Here is a 22,981-nt window from a genome sequence, read left to right on the forward strand (position 1 = left end):
TTGTTACCCACACGTTGTCAACAAGTCTCTGACCTAAAAATGGGTATAGAACACTAATGCGCTTTTTCGGCGTAGCTGTCTTACCCAGCTGTTCACCTTAAATGACGTTTACATAACGCCAGCAGACACGCATGAATATATTCGAATATTTCAAAGGTTGGTAAGGGATAACTGAACTTTGGCTACATCACTGTGTCTGTACACACCGTAACGGATGTAGCAGTGTTCAGTGTAAGGAATCCCGGACTACTCTCTGTATGTTCAAACGAGACAAATTGACATGACGCCATCTGTCAATCAAATCCTTATCTAAGAATTGATCTACTAATCAGCGATCGATAAATCGGGCGCGCGAGTTAGCAACGAACTGTCCGCCATTTTCTAGACAAGCTATGTCTAGGTTCACTTTTATTGTAACGAGTTTCTTTTGATTTCCTCTTTTAAAACGTAGATTAAAAATGGTTTAACGATGTCAATGGGGATTATGTAACTCGTACAATCAATATCCTGAAAGATTTGTTGGTGACATTGAATTTATATCGTTTCCAAAGCCGAAAAGAGATCTTGAGAAGTGTAAGTGATGGATAAATGCATGCGGTCGTCCCCACGAACAACTGAACGTCAACACTGTAAAAGACAATTGCAATATCTTTTTATCGAATATACTAGCAGATTTAAATAGTTTATGTTATCGATCTGATCATCGCATAATAGTTCATGTTTTTTAATAGTTTTACCAGTTTTACTAGGGGATTAATAGCAGCAATATTCATTTGCATTACTTTACGAGAAATAAAACCCAGCATGAAGCCTAATTCATGCTGTGTTTTATTACTCTGATAGTAATGGACTTTATTGTCATCATACATGTTATTTGAAGGTGACACATGATATCTTATCTTATTAACGGTATCTACACATGTGCAGACATGTGGTGTCACCAATAAACGCTTTTAATCCACACTTGGAGCTCGAATGCCTAGTTCTCATTTTTAAAACGAGTTTCGTTTATTTTGTTCGGATAAAAACGTAAATGAAATATGGCAAAAGCGGTGTAAATAGGGTTTATGCAAATTTGACATTTAGTATCCAGAAAGATAAGTTAGATGAATAAAATTTATACCGTTTCCAACGCGGAAATGCGGTCTTGACAAGAGCGAGTGGATACTTCAAGAATTAACGAGATCCCCCTTATAGAACATAAATTTATTTAAAAAACAAACTTGAAATGTCATAAAAGCAATAACTAAGCATTTTTAAGTATGAATTATGTCACGTGTGCATGTAAAAGAATAGAGAATTGTCCTACCCATCTCGTGTAACTTAACTAAATACCCGTTTAAAATCGAGTTTTATGTGTCAAAACCAAGTGAAAACTACTTTGTTACTATTTTAATAAAGACGTATCGATAAATGCTATTGTAAAAGAGTTATTTATTATTGGAATAAGTTAACCAATAAATGCGGTAACTTGGTGGAAGTCGGAACCTGCGCTAGCCTCTGATATTGGTAGCTTTATTAATTAGCATGACCGAATATTTCCCTTCGCACAACGCTAATTTATATCAGACAATGACCAAACTTATTGTGTTGTTTTGCGCTTTCATTTAAAGTGATTGATAACTGTCCCACAAGTACTCGGCGTCGAAAAGCGCATAAAACTTCACCGAATTACCAGGAATGGAGCGCTATTTCGTGTCAAATACACTGGGAGGGGGAAATGTTTCGGTAATATTTTTGTAAATAGCATGGGTAAATACCGGTGAAGTGTTAATTTATTGCTAATACCACCATGACACGTAATAACGGATTCGATTTCGGTAAACGCGCAAGCGTTTGAGAGCGTGTTTAATATACCGATTTACACGTTATAAATAGCTGATGTTCTCTATAATCGTATATTTTTTGCATTTGCAGAATAACTTAATGATATCAATCCCTTTACAAGTGTAAAGGGTTTTAACAAAGTCCATAAAAATCGTCAGGAATATCGCGTAAATCTATATGCAGTCTATAGACAAAAAAGCCATTTTGGTGTTAGCTTGTCTAGGTTTGATAACCGCTAAGCCACGTGATTAAGTGGGTGGAGCGATCATCGATAAGGCGTCATGTCAATTGTGGCCCAGTTACAATTACGCGTTTAGTCCATCCCTCAGAATTTAAGGATCAGTTCTCGTTCACTAAATCGTCCGGGGAAGATATTATTGAATATCGATAAACACAGTATTGCTTTCAATGTGAGAAAAACAAAACACTACCGAAATAGTAAAGTGTCAAGATAACAGGAAAATCGTTTAATTATCCAACCACAAATGTTTGCCGTACTCTGTCAGCAAGTCTGGAAAACGTTCCTGAACGCCTGGATAGGTTGCCCTCATTTACCAGTTCGCTATTTTGAATTCAATTTTGTATCAAAACGCATTGTGCTAAAATTTGAAATTTGCAATTCGCAATCAGATTTTTAATGACCCTCGTCGTGCGAAAATGGGTTTTATTCCATATGCGATAATATATAGCCAACTCAGCCTGCGCATCTCTAAGTCTGGTCAGGAGATACATAATGAGACCATAACACATTGAGTGATTTTATAGCGAACAGAATCGCCTCTGACCAGACTGCGCCAATGCAAAGGTTGGGCTTAAGATACGCTAGCCGAAACGCATAAGACCCATTTTCGCATGACGCGGCTATGAAATTGTGATTTAAATGTGTCGAAAGAAAACTGCGTCTACATTAAATATTAACATACGATATATTTTGATGGTGAAGACATACCCTTATAATACGGCATATAAGGACAAAACGGATGTGCACTCCCGTAGTATAATTTTTATCTACTTACACTAATGTGTGGTTTGACAATGAAAAAACACATTTGATGCGGTGAACACGCGACTAACAAGCGAAAAAAATATAATCGTCAAAGTTATGTTTTCAATTTAATTATTTAGAAACGTTTATTTCAAACTTTATTTCAAAGTCAGCATTTACGCTGACTACCTTTCTAAAAGATATGTATTATTATATTTAACAATTTTTACATTCGGTTTTAGCGATTATAAAGCATTTTAATTGTTGTCTATAGTATACATGTAGTTATTGGTGAACTCATCCGCAACGCTTTATAAATTGAGAACCGCGTATCTAAACAAAATTAACCTTCTACTATTGCGTTGTTAGCACCCGTGAAAACAAAAGATCGCCGCTATATGTTGAGAACAAAAGAACGTTTACCAGTCATTCAAATTTAACCCCGATGTAGTAGCAAGAACTATCAACGAGGTTACGCAACAGACGCGTGATAGTGTATTTGACATCCCACTTTACTTGTTGATAAGCAGAAGTTTCATGTTAACTTATCTATTAATAGCCTCAGATTATGAATGATCTGTGCTGAGCATATACCACGTGAGTTAGACTCAGCAAATAGTGGACTATTTTAATCATTCATAAACATTCTCTTCTGCGACACGTATAGTTTACATATTATTTATTGATTTTTTACTATAAACGATCCGTTCAAAAAACTCCCATTAAACACGATTTTCACAAATGTTTCCATTTGTGAATGAATAAAGTTGAAGCACTCAAACCTCTGCCTTAAATTATACAACTCTTTCTCGGCGCGACGGCGCGGATGCGGCAGTTATCCGAATCGTAGCTAAGAAAACTAGCTTGAAACGCTTGATATGAACCTTAGTTGTTCTCAAGCGAACAACTAAAAATCAAACTAGAACATAGTTATACATAATTTATTCAATAAGAAGAAACTGCCTATTGTCAGGAATATCATGAATATGGAAGGGAAAGAACTCGCATATTATTTATCACCAGAAATGTTGCACGTGTTGAGTATTCAGCTGATATGCTCCATGTTGCAATTATAGATCATACAAATAATATGTCAAATAATATTCGTTCAAATAAACAAGGTTTGATATTTTATGTTTCAATGTTCAGAAATGTTTCTTTTTAAGGTGGATACATCTCAAAGGTCCATCGTGTGCATTGTCCAATTAAAACTGTTTAAAAAAATAAAAAATAAAAAATGTTCAAAATGTAAAATATACACTTACTTGTAAACACAAATCGCATACTCAACGCACAATACTTTGTCACAACTCTAACTTTTCTTTACAAAGTTGAATGCTAAAATATACAAATATATCTTTCAAAGTCGGTAACAAAGGTGTGTTTTTATGTAATTTGTGTTTGTTCGTTGTGTATTTGTGGGTCTTGCCTTGTACCTTGTTTCGTCTCTCAATTGTTATTGGTTCCATGCAATGAATAAAGGACCAGATTCTTTAATAAGATTTATCTCTTGTAAACTTTGTGTATATATTTCCATCAATGGCTTCCTGATACAACAGAACTAACATATTAATAGTAATGGTATAGTTTTCCATATGTTTCTCAGATATATTTTTTTCAAACCATCTCAATAATGTTTTTACGGTGCACTTATGTAATTAATGCTATTTTATTTAATATTGAATATTCACTCTAAATACAATATGAAGACATGCATGTGTTTAACGTGAATAAACAAGAAACATAGCAACGTAACGAAACCATATTTGTACATTGATGCATCTTTATTGATGTTAACTTGTATTGCATGTGTGCGAGTTTGTGTGCGAGCGTGTGTGTGCGTGCATGTGTTATGCTTGCGCTTGCGTATACGCGTAATTTTGAATAAACAAGTAAAATAGCAACGTAACGGAACCAGATGTTCACAACTAGCTCAGAATACAATCTCAAGCTAGGTAACTATGCAAGTGTGATATATCCACATGTTTTACAAGATTGGTCACTACGATTGCTATACCTACAGTTTCACAAGATTGGTCGATATAAAAACTAAAGATTTTAAACGGAAACAATCAATTTGAAAACCCAAATAAAGTCATACTTTCTCATTCACAGTTCATTTACATGTTACGTAATCGAAAGCAAAAACAAAAGCAAATGCAACACTTTCAATAACAAACACAGCCACGATATACTAGATATAAAACGTTTATATGAAATATATCATTCATATAATATTTACATTATATGCAATTACATGGTTGCACACGATTCCTGTGCATTCATGTTATTGTACTGCTGGGTTAGATTATGAACCAGAGAGGCAACCCATTGCGCACCATGTTTAGCCGTAAATTCTGGTGACCTTGAAAGCGCAAGTGTCAACCCCTCTAGGTCAGCTTTGTGGTATTGGCCGTTGTGGAAGCTGTGTCCGCAACACCAGTAAAAATCAGAAATGCGGACTGAAATAGATTGAAAATGCATTGATTGCTGTATATTTGTGTAAAACAATAAACCAACATGCTCATACATTTCAAAGTATGCGATTGCAAAATGATATTATACCTATCACACAAGCATCGCACTTCGTCTGACCCATCGCGTTTACATATCTGGGTGTTTGGTGAGAAGAACACTGCCAGTTTATCAATTCTCTTAAATAAAATAAAAATACACTTATGAACATAGTCATATATATTTATTTTAGAACATTTTAGTTATATATATTTTCATATAAATGTGTTTTATAGGTTTAAAAAGCATTTCCAAAAGCACGCAGAAAAAACAACTGACTACTATAAATCACAATTTGATTTGAAGTAAATGAGCAGAATTCGATCCACATGTTATTTTTCTTAATTTATAATGTGATTTTCTTATCTACACGCTTTACAAAAGACAACAAATCTGAACGTACGTGTTAGGGCAACCATTTACAGGACATCTGACCCTCTCCAGTTTTACCCATGCACTTCTATCTGTCATGCTTAAACAATAATAATTAACATTATATGTATGTTGTGAAGAGAAGCTTTTTTTTGATAATGTTCATGATCTTATATCATTAGTACGAGGACATTTACCCCCGGTATTGAAAACTGGGGATTCCCCTAACAATAAAATAATATTACTTATTTTAGCATTTTGCTCTCCAATTGAAAAATAAAAACATGTTTCCCAAGTGGTTTAGCAAATGTTTTTATGTTGCGATGGTGGGAATCGCCTCAAAGGGTTAGGAACCGATTGTTGTTAATATTTGCAGTTCCGAACATTTTGAAGTGTGCCAGTTGCAAGCAAATAAATGTTTTACGTACAATACAAAACAAATAGAATTTATGTTCGAATCAATTCTCGAAATTAAGTGTGCATGTGTTATTTAAAGCAATAGAGGATGGGCACTTAAGGTGAATTTGTAACAAACAAAAGCTCATCACTTTGAAGGATGAATGTAGATTTTTAGCTATTTCGTCTAGTAAGGTCGCATTTTAAATTTACATATTTACAGAGTGTGCTCCACATAGGTCTTGATTCGCCGATAATGTCTGATCAAAGTGTTTGATCTTAACATGTACATCGGACGAGAAAATATTGGGATAGCGTCCTGGATAAACAGCCGGGTATATTGTATTTTTAATATGTTTTTTTCCATGAAATTAACATAAATCAATTTAAAGAAAATACACAAAAATTAGTATGTACATTTAGGCCTAGAGACAATTATTTTCTAATTAAAACAGTGTTGTTATTCCTCGTACGCGTTGCTGACTATTATTTTCATCGACATTGATCATTAGCCTTCGCGCCATTATATCCATGTGTTTGTCTATTTGTATACAACTGGTTCATACTTATTTTAGTGTAAGTGTATATATTATTATATTGATATTACTTTCTTATATGGTTTGACATGGTATATTTAAACTATTTTTGAGTGTTTAGTTAACAAATGAAAATTTATAGTATGTATTAGTAACTTCTAAACATAGTCATTTCATATTTGCGTTTTAAATGTTAAATTTTCAGAATTGTTTACTGTTCATAAGCATTTTGTAACAACTGGAATTAACCTCAATTTTACTTTAGCTGTGTTATTTAAATGCAATGTATCTATAAACAATGGATTTACGGGAGTGGTTACAAAATGTAATTTACGTACACAAGTGCAATTTATTTAATCGAAAATCACATGTAAAATGTTTATATATTGACATATAATTCAATGTAAGTGTTTGCATTGGGTTATACCAAATACAAATGTTTTAGTTAATATAATTATATAACCGCATAAGTAAAATACATTTTTTTTTAAATAATATGTAGATGCTAAATGTGATTATTTCCCGTTAAGAGCCAACATTTACTAAATTAATACACGACGTCTTCTTGCCACATTGAAAGAGGTCAGGTTAGTTTAAGTTTTTCCGTAAATCTATAGTGTTCTTGAATATAAGTTCCATGTTTTGTTGACACTTGTTTGTAGTTTCATTTCGTCGTTCCTCAAGAGTTGTAACTCTGTTGTTCTGGTCTCTTTCCTACCATTCAATGATGATTAAATTGAATGCGTTTTAATTCCCTTTTAGTATTGTTTAATTTGAGTTGCAATGCTATGCGGTTAAATTTTATTTACACGTATACGTATCATAAATATTGCTAGCCAAGTGTGAGGTTGAGAGCCTTAAAACCGGTTTAAACCCCCAATGCTTTGCATTGACCGTTCCAAGGCGGTGACCTCAAAGCTTTATTCTTATATGTGTTTATGTTGTTTTGTTTTGTGCTGTTTTGTGCTGTTTTTGCAATTGGTCACTTGCCTTAAATAAAGGACCAACTAATTGTATATAATGAGAATGCAATACTGCTCCAGCAGCTGGAGTTTCCCTTCTTTATATTGTTTATGGAAAGTTTTAACGAGTTTAAAATAAACGATATGTTTGGATACTGGCTGAATTCATGTTACGTACGACGCATCTTTTAAAGAAACTTTTTAATCGATGTAGTCGTTTATCGATCGATAAGGTTTGTTTTCTTGTCCAATATAACTTTTAACCTGAACACTTTGCTCAGACAATATGTGCATCGGTGCACACAGAAAACAGCGAAGCAGATTGTATCTATATCCGATATTTTAAATCATCACGAACTCGACGAAGTGTTCAAAAGTCCACCTTTTTGGTACAATATGGTAGCTTTTTGTGAACATATTTAATGGTAAACGCCTGTGCTAGTACTCACCTGGAATTAAATTGTAGGTGATATAAAAATGACTTTGAAAATAAACCCGTATATCAGCCAGCACAGGTATGCATGAAATGCAGCAAGTTATATAAAAATAATACCATGATAACCATATAGCTTGTTAACACATTTTGTTACACACGAAGCAGGTACTTCTTTATTGATTATAATTATTTATTAAAGTCTAAATTGTTGCTGTCTGTTTTTTTTCTTGCAGGAAAAAAAATGATGATCCAACTTAAAGCGAGACTATACGATTTTCATATGTGTTAAATTGTAATATATTGATAAAAAAATATGTTACAATAACACAAAATAGGCAAGAAAAATTATGCATTGAAGACGAATTTCATAACATGCAGTAAAGACAAATTAGCGCCCAGAGCCGATTGTGACGAAGATATTTCGTACATATTTTCCAACAATAACCGAAGCATTCGTCTTTTAATTAGGATCGGAGTTTGTGTTCGTGTGTCGTATGAATAGATATCGTTGCAGGAAATTAAAATGATCCGTAAAACTAAATTTAGATTCACATCATACATGCATTATATACATGCTGGCGAATTCGACTGTACTGACATTTTCGATTTCAGAATTAAATATTTGGCTTATTTCGCATTTTTCGACACTTGTTCATCATATTTTTTATTTTAATTTATATTAAAATGTATGTAAAATAAGTTTGTTTACACGTTTTATATAAATTCATAAATATTTGACAAATCGAATAGTCTCGCTTTAATGAACTATATAAATACCTGTTTTCTATAATGATACTTTGTTAATCCTTGTTCAATCAACTCCTTATTAATACCGGTACTCGCGCAATTCGTTCGGTATTTATTCAGATTATTCAAGCAATAAATGCTCATCGCATTTTCAGAAAACGGTGTTTGTTAACCTCGGACAAATCAAAGATTACTTTTGGTTTCAGATATTGATCCAGTTGTAGGCTTTGTTCATTTTTGCATGGTATTGTCGCATTCAGCAGAAGTAATTTAACTGCAATTGGAGTTGAATATTAAACTTTAAGTGCATTTATATCGGTTATCTGGTTGTAGATATTTAATGTTTAGTTGATTTGGAAGGGTCTAGGCGGATTTCGAAATAAAACTCTTTCACTTGTTTTTAATAAATTATATAAACAAACAATATATTACGGTGTAAACACCTACACTAAGATTGTCTAAGGCACACGTGTAACAAAGAGTAAAAAATGCTAAGAAATCAATAACAACAATACCCTCATTTTATTTAACATGTGTTTACTACACCTTAAATACAAAAGATGTCTGTACAGAAATAAATTTGAAATCATTTCGATGAGCGTGCCTTTTATTTATACGCGTTATTCACCGTGTCATTACTGACAGTGTATTAACACATCAAATGCATATATTTGCGTATATATTTATGCAAATGTATGCATTTTCATTAATGTTTTCTTTAATTTATAAATACGGACTCGCATTTATACTTTAAGCAACACAAAATAAGAACATATTCTTACCAATAACAAAAACAAAGTCCATCTTCCACAGAAGCTTGTTGATTCGTGTCTTGGTTGCGTTCACGGTGCTTTTCTGTGTAATGTATATATGTATTTTAAACATTTGATTAAAAGTACCCAAAATCTGACACCATGAGTTTCGTTTCAGTTAAAACTAACTGATAGAAACATATTATTTTTGAATTGTACATTTATAATCGAAATGAAATTTGCAAGAGTGAGCATCATCGAAAGAACCTACGCACACATAAGCTTACAGGATTCACAATAATGGCTTACGTAACAAGGCATTCAACAACAACAAAAACCAAAAATGGTATTCAGGTATTGCGTATCACTTTGGCAACAATTTATTAAGTAATACAAATGTTTGATAGCCTATCAGTCCCAAAACATTTAACATCTATCACAATATGATTGTCTATTAAAACAGTTATAGAAATAAAGAAAATATAACAGCACTATATTCGTAAAAAGTAGTGCATATATTAGTAGGACTTCACGTTTCCGTCGTTTGTTATTTGTTATGATAAGTCATTTAAGAAATAAGTACATAGCATAACCATTATTTATATGTGCATCACTTGCATCAAGCTTTAACAATTTTACATTTGTGTCTATTTGTAGCTATCATTTCCCATTGTTTACATAATATATACATTTTCTTTCAAATGTCAAAATTCCCCTTTACAGACACCCGCACACTTGTCTCTTAAATTTCGAAAACCATAATGGAATTTCAATTTCGGCTCATTTACACACTAATAATAGTTTGAACATGACTGAGCAAACGCTCCACGAGTGTCGTACACTTAACTGACTATGATGTCTCAAAGGTCCAGGTTATATTAAATGATGAAAACCTTTATTGATTCTTCACCGTTATGCCAACATTCCCTAATTGACTTCTCCAGCTACTGAATAAATTAATGTGAATTTAGGACTTCACTATAATAGGACATACGATTATTGGCGTCGCCCTAGAGGGCGGCGACTAGTATGTAATGCATTTTGTTTTCGCTTATGGGAGGAGAAGTTATTTTACGGATCAATGTATATATTTTTATTTTAAGAATATCTTGCATAGTGGTGATTTTCTGTGTACATTAGTGTAAATAAGTACTGCATGTGTGCCTATTACATTTATTAAACATTTATTGCCAATAATGCAAAGATAATTGTTTTAATTAATAACTGATCCACAACTTATCACAGGGGAAAGTTTACAGGGACTGGGCAAATACGCGAAACTTTCTGGTTTTGTATAAAAAACAAATGATGTTTTGTATAAAAACAAAACATAATCAAAATATATTTATTTAGTGGTTTGTCTAATTTGCTAATTTAGTGGAGAATCAATGTACATTGTAGTACGATATTTGACGACCTATCGCGCAAGCAAGTTTATTGGAAGGCGTAGTGGTACGAAAACGTACAATGTATTAGTTTATTAATAGACATATAATTACGATCGCTATACACAACTTTACCAAATAGCAGTACATAAGTGAATGTCAGCCGGAATAGCTCAGTTGGGAGAGCGTTAGACTGAAGTTGTCTACGCAACAGTCATCTAAAGGCCCCCCGGTTCAATCCCGGGTTCCGGCACGAACGGAACAGTTCGGCGGCTGACAATGTTTTAGTCAGGTTAATAAATATAATAAAGCTTTATTTTATGTAGACATTTTAAAATCCATTTTACTACATTTGGACATTTTTATTAAAATTAATGGATGCAACGTGGTGACAACGTTTATTAAAATTTCTTACATCACTTAAATATCTTATAAAAATACACGTGTTTTTATATTAACAAATAAATGCAAACAACACATCTATTATCCATGTATTTTTATGGTTGTCTATCATAGGCCTATCCCTACTACATATAGAGCGCGAAGCGCGACACGTATAATTGATTGTAACAATGAGTTGCGATAAAGGAAGCAGCAGCTTATTAAGGAGGAGCTGTGTCCCAGCAACCCGTTTCCCTAGATTCAAGCACTCCTCGGAGTTTTTTTTAAGAACCACATATAGAGCGCAAAGCGCGACACGTATTACTATCAAGGTGGTATGGGTCCTTTAGCATTATCCGACCATTACGTCCATAGTTATCTTCCTTAGAATTTGAGAAATTTTGAAATTGCTCGAAGTCCAAAATCCGATTGTTCCCAAACTTTCACAGGTTTTTTTATCAATGAGGACCCAACCCAAACTCTATATGAGCAATATCGGACCATAAGGCCAGAATTATGTGTCTTGGAATTTAAAAATAAAAGTGAAAAACTGCTTGGTTAGGTGATTATGTCAACATTTTTCATCAGATTCTTTCCAAACTTACAGTGTCTTCATATCAATGAGCATTTTTACCTCATTTAAAATGAGAAACATCGGGACAATAAGTCCAGATTTATTTTTCTATTACATTTGACAAAATAAACAATTTCTACTTGTTTAAAAGATTCCACAACTCTCGTCTGAATCTTTGCAAACTTGTTAAGTGTTTTTATATCAGTATTACTCGAACCCTATTGAAAATGATGAATATCGGAGCAATTAATCTATTATAATCTTTTACTGAATTTCAAAGTATTGTGAAATGCAGTTTCTTTATACAATTTACAGTTTTCATTCAATTTTGTTTTCAAACTTTTACAGTGTTTTCATATCAATGAGTACTCAACCCCTATCGTAAATGAGCAACGTAAGAAATAAGTTCAGAATCATCTCCCCTGGAAGTTGAGAAAAATATGAAATTACGCTTACAAGATGAAGCAGATTGTTTTAAAAACCTACACAGTTCTGTTCCAATAATAAAAACTGCACACGGATACCAGTAAAAAAAGGAAACCAATGTAAATAAAATGAACTATGAAATATTTGAGAGTTACAAAACAAAATCATAGATAATGGTTTTTTGGGGGTTATAACACAACATCATAAATAATGGTTATTTGGAGGTTATAACACAAAATCATAGATAACGGTTATACCAGTATCTTTTTCTATTTTGTTTAAAAAAATCGGCCAATATATTAATATTTACAGTAGATAAAAATCGTTCCATGTAACTTCATTGAGTGCCTTTTACACTGAAATTCACGACGCCCTTTGATGCTTTGCATCAATACTTATCTTGTCGCTCGCTTAACTAGATACTTTAATGAGCGCATGTCGTATTGCGAAGACATAAAAGCGTTGTAAATAAGTAAGCAAATTATAATTTAAACTTTCATTTGTTAAATGCGTTGACATTTAATCTCAAATCTCCTTTATCAATTACAGGTAGATTCACATCTGGATTTAATGAATTTAAACCGATTGCCGTGGTTTGCACATACTATTTAGATTAGAAACAAATGAATTGCCAATTTAACACACGCACATAAACAAGTTTAATACGTTTTTAACTCCGAACAATGTACGTGTTAATTTGTTTGATAAATAAGCATACATTACAAAGGAAGAAAACATGCAAAATATGATGCCAACATGTATGTCAGTGTTCTTAATTTAATCAAACAATGGTCACTATAGTTGTTTCTACTATCCCATGATTTAATTAAATCCCGGGACATTTCCTTTAATTCCAGCGTTTCAAAATGACCAAATAATGATAATACGCAGATACATTTATGAAAGCTGACAATACTAAGTAAACACAACGAAATAACAAATGTACGGTTCTGAAGTCTGCCGTAACCTTGATTTGCTGATAAAGCATAAAAAACAGCTCAAGTTTTAAATACTCGAGTTTCGCGTTGGTCGTCTCGTTTAAGATAAATGAATATCTGCAATTGCTTGTTTTTTCTTTATTGTGTAATCAGGCTCTCGTACATAAAGCAATAGAACACAAAATCTTAGCCTAAACATAAGCGAATCACAGCTTGTTTGATTTGGGGATGATACAAATAACGTAACTTTATTTCAGAAAGCAGCTCAGTACCCCATTCGTTAACCAAGATTCGATTCATTCATCCGGTTAGAGTTATTTGGATTATAAATGTAACCGTCCTTTAGCGTCTGTCTATTTCATGAACGTTCGGTTACAGTAACCTACTCATCAAATGGAAGCCTGATCCTTTGGCGACACCCACTTCGTCTATGCGTATTTATTAACCAGAGCAAGATCTGATGAATAAATACTACAAATCCAACTTTGTCAGTTACATATTTAGTATCATTGTTTAATGTGATAGATTACGTTAACACATTTGGACATTGTATCTTTGAACAATACAAAACATATGAAAGGAACAATACAAAAAGAAAAATGGAATTTAATAGACACATTGCGGAATATAATTTACACCACACTAGCACAAGAGTAACTAAACCTCAGCTATAGACTAGCGCTACAACTGAGGCATGTCGAGGAGGCGACCGGAAGTACTGCCCTAAAGATAGCCCCAATCCCAGTTGCATTATTGATTTAGCTTCTCGTTTATGCAACCATCGCCACCAGATAATGCACCACAGAATATGCTATTTCGCAAGAGCTCCTCATTGTGCTTATATTTATTTATGCAATTCCTATTTCAACGAACACCTGGCTGGTTCGGAAAATCACTAAGGTCACCGCAACCGGCAAATTAAATTCTCGGTACGGCGTATTGTGCAACATATTGTACATGCGCAATTGCTCAGAGCACCGCAACCGGCCCAAATAAATTCTCAGAACGCCCTGCCGTAGATTGTCCATTGCAACATATTGTAAAATATTCGCAATGCCACAATAATTTCCAAAGCCAGAAAGAGCTATTCCAGGTACGCCTAAGCACGCCATGCCATCGAGCGAGTACAAGAACACCAATACTATACCGACAATATTTTTAAAAGCATCCCTGCCATCGTCACACAGACTAGCAATACGTGATAGATGACAACAAAATGCTAAGTTTACGTCCCCCGGACGTATGTACATCCTTATATAGTTACATATTTATACTTTTATTGCTTCCGATCACCTCCAAGACATAGAATTTCCGCCCAATATTATTAAATTATATTTAAAACACTATTAATACATGTATACATATCCAGAAGTGATATTAATTTTTTTTTAATACAGAAATTAGTTTTCCCATTAAAGGATTTTAATACTCGTCACTGAAAGGTAGGTAGGTAGGTAGGTAGGTAGGTAGGTAGGTAGGTAGGTAGGTAGGTAGGTAGGTAGGTAGGTAGGTAGGTAGGTAGGTAGGTAGGTAGGTAGGTAGGTAGGTAGGTAGGTAGGTAGGTAGGTAGGTAGGTAGGTAGGTAGGTAGGTAGGTAGGTAGGTAGGTAGGTAGGTAGGTAGGTCGGTAGGTAGGTAGGTAGGTAGGTAGGTAGGTAGGTAGGTAGGTAGGTAGGTAGGTAGGTAGGTAGGTAGGTAGGTAGGTAGGTAGGTAGGTAGGTAGGTAGGTACGTACGTACGTACGTAGGTACGCAGGTAGGTAGGTAGGGTGGGTGGGTGGGTGGATGGGTGGGTGGGTGGATGGGTGGGTGGCTGGGTGGCTCGGTGGGTGGGTGGGTGGGTGGGTCTTTTGGGTGGGTTTTGGGGTGGGTGGGTGGGTGGGTGGGTGGGTGGGTTGGTGGGTGGGTGGTTGGGTGGGTGGGTGGGTGGGTGGGAGGGGTTTGATGGGTGGGTGGTTGGTTGGGTGGGTGGGTTTTGATGGGTGGATGGTTGGTTGGGTGGGTGGGTTTTGGTTGGGTGGGTGGATCGGTGGATGGATGGGTCTGAGTTGGTGGGTTTTGGGTTGGTGGTTTGTGGGTGGGTGGTTAGGTAGGTCCTGCGTCCCTTTTAAGAAACATTTAGAGTCTGAAACCGAGATTTAAACAATAATACCTAAAATTTGAGACAATTGCAGATAAAAAATTGTTTTAATCTACAACGTCATGTTAGTGTTAATGTATTCGGAAAATATACGGCGCCTAAGCAATGCGCCCCAGTGGTATTTGTCACTGCCGTTTGTTTAAAATAACTCCCACCAAGGAGATAACATCACAGCTCTTGTTTATTTTTGTATGCATAAAATAGCGTTTGGTAAAGCATAACGGGTATGTTACAGTATTCCTTTTATGCCACTCATTGTTTCGCCTAACGCGAAAACACGATTCAAAGGCACACAATAACGACGAGATTACGCGAGATTACGATTCAAACTCGCAAAAGAATATAGGATAATATCGCAATCACGCATCATGTTTTCAAAGTTTTTACTTTGTATTTACAAGGTATAAAACGCGAGATTAGGCATTATTGCATCGTAATCTCGCATTATCGCTTCGTCATTTTCATTGTATAAATACTTCTTATGCTTACGTAAAAAATAACAAATTATCAGACACCTATTCTCATTGATCACCTATCGCTTGTGTCTATAATAGCTATCGCATGCTCACGTAATCACACTTATGTTCACACTTAATAGCTATCGCATGCGCACGTAATAGCTTTATCGTTCTCACACAGTAACTATAGCGTGCGCTCGTAATTCTATTGCAAACATGATTAATACTATCGCCTGCGCATGTTAAACTATCAAGAGCGCATGTTATAATAGCGTAATGCACATAATAACCATTGTGTGTGTACGTGATAACTATCGCGTACTGACGTAATTACTATCGCTAATGAAATAGTTATCTTTGTGTCGCTGAACCATTAAACCCAAGTTATATTATATCGGCGTCTGCACGTCGCACTCACGACCTCCAAGATATATCAATAACGCCAAGGTTCTCGTTGTGCAGTCGCCAGCAACTTATTGCGCAGTGACTAAGAATAGAAAGCCATGTCGCCGCGATTTTTTCGACCTTATTTCTAATACATCGAATATGAAGTCTGCACTAGGCACTGAAGAGAGTGCGTTTGGAACGCCGTAGCAGCACATCTTTGGTATCTTCATCTCGGCAAGCGCTGCATAGACGCGCTTAAAAAGTTTTAGAGTCGGAGCCATCGACGTGTTGTGTTGGCGTCCTTCAAACCCGCCTGTACGCCAGAAAGATGGCAGAAAGCAGCCACCAAACCAACACACATAAGGATATGGTAAGCTTCCGTTAGTAGCTAGCTTGTCAACTTTGCAAATGCATATGCATATTTCCATGTGTTAAATTAAGACATTTTTAAATAGAAATGTCGACCTGTCATACACTGTCATTAGTGACAGGCCACTCTGTCCTCAGTTGTGGATCAAACTGTCCTCAGTGATGAGTCACACTGTCCCAAGTGTTGCTTAAGAATAAAAAATAGTTTTTCTTGTTCCTGCGTCCCTTTTCACAAACATTAAAAGTCTGAATCCGAGTCTTAAACACGAATTACTAAAATTCGAGACATTTTCTGCCATAAATGTTTACCTCAACCACGTCATGTTAGTGTTGTCAACACTATGATGGACGTGATGTTTAATGATATTAATATAACGGTCTTTACGCTATATTGTTCCTCTGAGTCTTAAAAACAAACTCTGAATATTTATGCACATGATGAAGTTGTGAAATAGTTCGTGATTTTAAATCATGTTTCTTTCACAATGTATGCGGAAAAGGTACGGCGCCTGAGCACGGAGGCTCCAGTGGTATTCATCACTGCTGTTTGTTTAAAAGAACTCCTAGCAAAGAGATTACATCACAGCTGTTGTTAATGTTAGTATGCATTTAATAGCGCTGGGTAAAGCATAACGGGTATGTTACAGTATTCCGTTAATGCCACTCATTGTTTCGCAAAACAACACGAAAACACGATTTAAACGAACAAAATAACGATGCGATTACGCGAGATCACGATTCAAATTCGCAAAAAAGTAATAGGTTAATAACGCAATCTCCCCTCGTGTTCTCAAAGTTTTTACTTTGTATTTACAAGGTATAAAACGCGAGATTAGGCATTATTGCGTCGTAATCTCGCGTTGTATCTCCGTCATTGTCATTTCATAAACATTTCACATGCTTAAGTAAAAAATAACGAATCATCAGACTCCTTTTATCATTGATCACCTATCGAGTGTGCCTGTAATAGCTATCGCATTCACACGTAAGCACTCTTGCATGCACACGTAATAGCTATCGCATGCGCACGTAATAGTTATATCGTTCTCACATAGTAACTAAAGCGTGCGCTTGTAATTGTATTGCGATCATAATTAACTATCGTGTTTGCACGTGATAACTATCACGTACTCACGTAATTACTATCGCTAATGAAATAGTTTTCTTAATGTCGCTGAACCATTAAACCAAAATTACAGTATATCGGCCTCTGCACCGAGCACTCACGACCTCCAAGATAGATCTTCATATAGTAATTATAGCGTGAGCTCGTAAATCTATTACGAACATGATTAATAATATCGCCTGCGCATATGATACTATCGAGAGCGCACGATATAATAGCGTAAGCCACATTATAGCTATCGTGTACGCACTTGATAACTATCGCGAATTCAGGTAATTGTTATCGCTAATTTAATAATTTTTTTAATGTCGCTGAACCATTCATCCCCAGAAACGTAATAATTCATGCTGTTCTTTCGTCATGTGTTGAAAAACACAATTTTCATCGAATAAGCAAATTGAATTAGACGAACAGATTCCCATTTTTCGATGTAGATTCGATAGATGGCGATGTAAGTAAACGTTTTTGCCAGAAGAGATTTGATTATGCATTTCTGAGTTAGGGATGGACTGAGCGTACTCACGTTCTCTTTAAACCATTTACCACGAGGTGATTTGAATCGTTATGATACAAATGCAACTTATTTATTATTAAATTAATGAAAAACGTATTAATCACACGATGAAAAAAGCACACTATTACGTTACGGGATAATAACCCCTCATATAAAGGCAATAAATATTATCTTATATTTTCGATTATTGAATGTTTCGATTAAGACTATGTTGTTGTGTATCAGTGGTACAGTATCGGTGTATATTGAGATAATAGAGAATTGATGTTGCACCTGTGCATTAAAATGTTCTGTATCCGCTTTTACGGAAAACATTGAGGCGTAAGTAAACCCAACCCGGTATATTAGATTTATCTGAAAATCAAATCAAAATGTTGATTAATCACAAGGACTTTACCCGAACAAAATGATCATCAAAATTGATTATGTGATCATATTCGGTTACTAAATTAGCAACTTACCATGTTTTAATAAAGATTATTAATATAATAATTTAAAACGCAGGTTTGATATGATAGAGAAGCAATACAAAAAAACCTGTTTGTTATGTCCCCAGACAGCGGTGTGTAAGTCCTCAGTGGTAGGGCTTTGTCAAGTTGGAAACAAACAAAAGTGCATGTACTTAAATATCAGATATATTTAAGAAGTCTTAGTTGTCAAATATCATAGAATAATATTAATTATTATAAAAATAACATAACAGACAGTGATAAATAATACATTTTCATTTAAAGACATGTTTGTATACTTAAAATATATTTGTGTGTGATGTGCTCAAAAAATGGTGTGTGAAGTCCTCACTGGCTGTGTGTAAAATGCCCTCAGTGGTTGGTTTGTCCTCAGTGTGAAGTGTATCAAGCAACTTCCCATTTTAGCTGTCAAATTTCATGTTTTATCCTTATCGGTTAGTCTAAAAATAAATAGCATACTTGGAAATTGGTGTCCCCAGTGGTGGGAAAAAGTCATGCGTCCTCAGTCTGCACCGTAGACACGTAGGCGTGCGCGTGTGTATGTGTGTGTGTATTTTGAAGTATATAGTATATTTCCACGCCTGAGGCTGCATTATGTAAGGATCCGGAGTGTGTAAATAACTATTTGACTGAAGAAAGTCGGGACGATAGTTTTTACTTTAAGCTGCGATTTGCTTTTTAACTCTACGTAATTTTAATTTTGGTGTGGTATTGTGCTGTAATTTCCTTGCGTAAATTTGGCATAAGTGACAATTTCTTCACCTCCTGTTCATCACCTCCAAACTTGTAAAATCTTCCGACAGAGAACATGACGATAAAAATTTACTTAACAGTATTTATGGACACAAATTTCAAAAAGTAAATCAACTGGCAATGGTAAATGCAAATTAAGGGAACATAAATTAGATAATTTATCCGGTTTACACCATTATTGTTTTAACGTGACCTTTTAAAATGATTCGACCAAAGCTTTAATAACTGGTATGTGTCTTATTGTATGTATCGTCTGAAGTGTAGAGGCAACTGGTCACATGCCTTAAATAAAAGGCAAGTTTGGATGTATAAAGAATTTCTATCATGATGATGTTAATGGAGTTTCATTATTCATATATATTTCAAAACGATCTTTATGTATTCGGAGATATCAAATGAAAAGTTATATCTCGCAGTCGTCAAATAATAGAAAAAAACCATCTTCGTCACGGACAATTAGTAGCATAAGTCTGTCTAAGTCTTTGATTATTTTGAATCGTTATGTGAAAGTGCAATTGGCACTCACAAAAAGGTTGAAAATGAATAAAAAATATAATAAGCGACGTAGTATTTTCTGTGTCATGGATTCTTTTTAAAATCATATTACGCTTATGGGGTTGCTGCAGTTTTACTGATTTTTTTCCATCAAATAGATTGTGTTCAAAGTTTATATTCTAGTAACACATACAAACACAATATGAAAAAATGAAATTAAACAAAATAGGGTCACCGGCCTTGTTAAGATCTTATACACCATTATACAGCACGTATTTTTCCGTTTAAACTTAAAATCTGTTATTGCGACAAAATAATGAATAAGCTATGAAATTTGAATCATGTAGATATTATTTGAGCTAAGGTATGCCATATACCTTTTAATAAATCCACACACTATCACTAAAATTGAGTTAGCAAGTTAATTTAAGAAATTAATTTTTTATAAAGTTGATGTCACCTAAAAAAACACGAGCATTTTTTTACTATTAAAACCACATAATTGCAATTTAAAAAAGTTCGGTCTCATAGAATTATGCGAAACTGCTCAATTATGTTCATATACGTGTTGTCATCATTAAATAAAAAATAAAACGTAGGTCACCGCACTTTAAACAGATAATGTTTTATTACACAATCACTACCATTTATCACAAAATACAGCAATTTACCATACCCAATTATGGGTATATAGATTGTTAGAAATACGCATGTATATTAGAAACTGTTTACGATCTAAGCTATTATCACAACAGCTTACAAAAAAAAACAACAATATTTAAACACAAATATAAGACCATACAGTATCACACTTAATGTGGTTCTGTTTAAGTCATAGATTGGAGTTGATATAAATGTCTTTAAAGATTTAAACGTTGTCATTTAAAAGACATGTGTCAAGCTACAAAAGTGATTATGTTGTTTATAAACATGTCTTCAAGAATAAAATATTTGGTCACAACATTATTGATTAAACAAATTAAAATACTATCAATAGCGTAATAAAATTCCACCTTTAACCTTCTAAACTACTAACTAATCTACGGTTATTTGAGTATTAATATTTGGAAAATAACGGCCACCGGAAAAAACTTTGCGAAACCGAAATTTCGCAAACTTAAGTACCCTTTTTCTTAAAGATTTGCTACTTAAATAATTGGTTATTTTCACTCAAAAATGCGTTTTCTTCACTATGAAATTTATAAGCAAAGTTGGGGTTCCCATGGGATTTTTGCATTTTTTCCACGGGATTTTCGATTTTCCTATGGTGTTTTTTTTCCAATTGGATATTTTTTCTCCCATTATTTGCAAATGGGAGAAAAATCCCATGGGATTTTGAACATTTTAAAAAACGTGTTTTATTTGCGTTTTTAAGTATTTTAATGTTATTTAAGGACTGTATATTGGTTTTATGCGAATTATATAAATAAATATTTAGTAATAAAAAATCCATTTTAAAATGGGAGAAAAAAATCCCATGGGATTGTTTTTCTTATTTTGAGAGATTTCTTTATTAAACTTCCAGAAACATCATAAATTTATGAAATGATCAAGAACATACAGTATTGTAATGCGTTTAGTCGTGTTTGAAAAAAAATCCCATGTTGTTTTTTTCTCCCATGGCATTTTTTTCCCATGGGATTTATTTTTCCAATGGGATTTTTCAGTTTCGTAAGCCGAATAAGTTTCTAAATGCGAAGAACAACAATACAAGTAGTAATAAAAATTATAATAATATGAGTATGAATAATAAATTGAATAATATAAATAACATGAATATTCGTAAAATAAGTTACAATTTCAGGTTTATGCTAGTAGATCTTATCATTTCTTGTTCGAGTCCTATTGGTGAGTGTGCCAGCTACGAACCAGTATAAATGCATCGCAGACAGACAACTCTGTCATACTGTACACACCGCTGAGTAACAATCTTTATTACATTTCATTTTGCAACAGAAAATGAACTCCGTAGTATTGAAAGCGTGCAACACATTTACAATAAGCCCATGCAAAAACTTTGTGCAGACTCCATTCAAAGCTATATACACATTATAAAGGTCAGATGACCCGCGTCATGCGAAAATGGGTCTTATGTCATATGCGGCCAAAGTTGGTCCATCCTAGCTTGTCCAACCGCGCAGTCTGGTCAGGTTCTACGCTGACTGATATATAAAGTTAAGCATTGTTTCGTGGTCTCATATCCGAACTCGGAAGCTCTTGACACGACTGTGCGACACATTCACCGGAACGACGGCACTCGAACTTGGCGGATGCGTGTTATATGTTATATGTTATATATAATAGCGCGATGTGTTTTCTTGCCTCAAATTAGTAAGCCCGATCAGCGTTGTATTGTGTTCTTTGTTTCTACTATTAACAAGAACTTCAACCGATACAAACATGAAACTTGTTTTAATATGTTAATTTAAAGCTTGGAAATGGATATTAAGACTGCTATTTATAAAAAATGTCGGGTTTTCAACATCTGTTTTAATTGTGATTCCAAACCAGACTTTATGCACTGTACGGAATACCGTTAGGGCCATCGTAGTAACACACAAAACTCCAGAGGGCGAGTATGCGAGAACGTGATAGTACGATGACGACAGTGCGACAATACGATGGCGACAATGCGTTAGAACGATAGCGAGAAAGCGATAGTACGATGACTTACATGGGACAGTGCAACAATACGATGGCGACAGTGCGATAGTACGATGGCGACAATGAGTTCCCTTTTTATATCAATTGTTGATTAATTGTCCCTATCTCTCAAAAATAAATAATGCATTGCAAATATATCAGTTCTGATGAAAGATGATGACGTTAATTTCGCAATTAGGTATTTCATTTGTAAGAAATGCATTTTAGTATATATTTGTTCGAAAGCGCTCAGTGCAAACGAATGTATGCCTGTTCGCTTGGTACGAAAGTAATATACTCACTTAAGTAAATCACGACGCATCACACTCTATTCCGTTTAAAGATGCAATACGTTTTTCCGGTGTTTTTTTGTACGGATTTAAATTCTGCCTTTTTT

The 22,981-nt window shown here is 34.4% G+C and overlaps 1 protein-coding gene across 1 annotated transcript; it reads right to left on the reverse strand.

The window, feature by feature from the left end:
• Positions 1–3,739: 3,739 nt before the first annotated feature.
• Positions 3,740–9,030, reverse strand: LOC127844897 (uncharacterized). Its single transcript, XM_052375446.1, has 4 exons — positions 8,806–9,030; positions 5,730–5,798; positions 5,378–5,466; positions 3,740–5,274 (listed from the first exon to the last, which is right to left on the reverse strand). Exons 2-4 carry the CDS (start codon positions 5,795–5,797, stop codon positions 5,066–5,068), a joined length of 366 nt encoding a protein of 121 aa, XP_052231406.1. The 5' UTR covers position 5,798; positions 8,806–9,030; the 3' UTR covers positions 3,740–5,065.
• Between the last annotated feature and the right edge of the window lie 13,951 nt (positions 9,031–22,981).

This window comes from Dreissena polymorpha, chromosome 9 (assembly GCF_020536995.1).
Source record: "Dreissena polymorpha isolate Duluth1 chromosome 9, UMN_Dpol_1.0, whole genome shotgun sequence".
Classification (NCBI taxonomy): domain Eukaryota; kingdom Metazoa; phylum Mollusca; class Bivalvia; order Myida; family Dreissenidae; genus Dreissena; species Dreissena polymorpha.